This window comes from Talpa occidentalis, unplaced genomic scaffold, assembly GCF_014898055.3.
Source record: "Talpa occidentalis isolate TD23 unplaced genomic scaffold, MPIMG_talOcc4v2.1 talOcc4.18, whole genome shotgun sequence".
Lineage (NCBI taxonomy): Eukaryota > Metazoa > Chordata > Mammalia > Eulipotyphla > Talpidae > Talpa > Talpa occidentalis.
Window position 1 is genome coordinate 11,052,516 of NW_023601851.1, and position 2,097 is coordinate 11,054,612.

The 2,097-nt window shown below is 43.2% G+C and overlaps 1 protein-coding gene across 1 annotated transcript; it reads right to left on the minus strand.

Annotated features, from left to right (window-relative positions):
• Positions 1 to 1,226: 1,226 nt before the first annotated feature.
• Positions 1,227 to 1,841, minus strand: LOC119250863 (olfactory receptor 2T27-like). Its single transcript, XM_037518449.1, has one exon. The coding sequence runs from the start codon at positions 1,839 to 1,841 to the stop codon at positions 1,227 to 1,229; it is 615 nt and encodes a 204-aa protein (XP_037374346.1).
• Positions 1,842 to 2,097: the final 256 nt, after the last annotated feature.

The window sequence follows — 2,097 nt, forward strand, 5'->3', positions numbered from 1 at the left end:
CGTGAAATACGTCAGATGGGAAGGGCAGATACCAGATGGGCCAGTAATATGAAGAATCTAGAGATGCCAAACTGAGAGTCAGAGAAAGACCAACTTAAAAACTAACAGTAGAAGCCTGACTACAGAGCTGCGCATCCAAAGGTGGGTACAGGCGGGGGCCGGCCCCTGGGCTGTTGTGGGGGTGTGGGTGATCGGTGGCAGGTGCACCGAGGTGGTCAGACCTGACACTTGACTGGGAGGCTCCTAATGTCCCCACAGTTAAGAGAATAGATGATCACTAATAAAAGGTGGCTACCAGATGAAAGTGGGCGTGGGGTGTGGGTGGCATATGAAGTGAAGCAAGAGGATGAACCCTCACATTTACCTTGTGTGGTATGTGGGGTAACAAGATATGTGGTGAGCAGTTCACATGGAAATCACCATGCTGTACTCTGAAAACCAAAACTACTAATGCATATTAATTATTTCTCAGTGTGAAAACCCAAAATGCTAAAAAAAATGTGTATTCGTATATATATAATAGAGAAATAAATTTTCATTCAGAAATTCCAGGTTATTGAATTATAGCAAGTAGTATTTTAAGAGATATTTCAAAATTTATAAAAACAATGTATACTTTAAAATATACATCATTATATATTTGCAATGGTAGTTTTGGAATATATCTAAAATTTTAAAGACAAAATTTTCAAGATAACATGGCTCCTCTCCCTTATGAACCATACTTTTTGAAAATTGACAAATAGGAAAATTACATAGGAATAAAAATATATTTTATGTATCATATTAATAACCAGGTCTTCACTGATGGTGACATTGGCTGCAAAAGAATATAAAAACAGGTACTGTTCCATTTCAAAGCATACACCATCACTGTTCTGGATTTACATTGGGTACCAGGAATCCTTATATTGTCATATTCTGAAAACCTTCCTAAAAGCTTGATTGACGTCCTTGTTCTGCAGGCTGCAGATGAGGGAGTTGAGCATGGGTGAAATGATGGTGTAGATCACAGAGACTACTTCTTCCTGCTCGGGGGAGTGGTAGGACTTTGGCACAAGGTACTTAATGATTGCAGCTCCATAGAAGAGCAACACCACAGTCATGTGAGAAGAGCAAGTAGCCAAGGTATTCCGGAGAGCCTGGCCTGAACCCATGCCCGGAACAGTGAACAGTATCCTTCCATAGGAGCACAGAATGGCTGAGACAGGAGGAATGAAAAAAAATCACAGCACAAAATAAATCCCCTTTTCGTATTGTGAAGTGTCAGCACAGGCCACTTTGAGGAGCGCTGGGATCACACAGAAGAAATGGTGGATTTCCCTGGAGGTGCAGTAAGTAAGTGTCAGAGTATAGATGACATGTATCAAGGAATTGAGCAGGGCACCCAGCCAGGTCACAAGCACCAGGAACACACAGACCTTGGGGCGCATGAGGATGGGGTAGCACAGAGGCTGGCAGATTGCCACGTAGCAGTCATAAGCCATGACCGCAAGCAGCAGGAACTCTGAGCTAGCAAGTGTGGTGAAGAGGAACATCTGGAAGCTACACCCAACGAAGGAGATGCGGTTGTCCCCAGACAGAAACATCAGGGCCATTTTGGGAACAAATGTGCAGATATAGACGAGATCCATGAGGGACAGCTGGCTGAGCAGAAAGTACATGGGGGTGTGGAGAAGAGGGTCGGCCCAGATGAGGATGATTATTATGGTGTTGCCGAACAGGGCCACCAGGAGATCGAGCAGGGTGAGTGTGAAGAGGACCCAGGGCACTGGGGTGCTGTGGAAGAGATCCAAGAGGATGAAATCACTGCCTGAGGTCTGGTTGCTCAGCCATGCCATGCTCGTGTTTTGAATTTGTAAACTTGGAGAGTTTTTCACAAGCATAATGTTCATTGTCCCTGCAAGATTTTCACAAATAAAGGCATGTGCCACTTTTAATATTGGAAGTCTATTTTAGTCCCTGTGCTTCACCCTTCAGCTTTATTAGTTAAGAAATATATTTACCTTTCACTGGACTTTACTAAGGTATCTTAAGTTACCATCTAGAATTCTTGCCACACTGAGAAAAGGCAATATTGGCTAGCTTTAAAATGTT

Coding starts and splice junctions, on each gene's coding strand:
- LOC119250863 (XM_037518449.1), bottom strand. CDS start 1,841: ATGGCATGGCTGAGCAACCAGACCTCAGGCAGTGATTTCATCCTCTTG.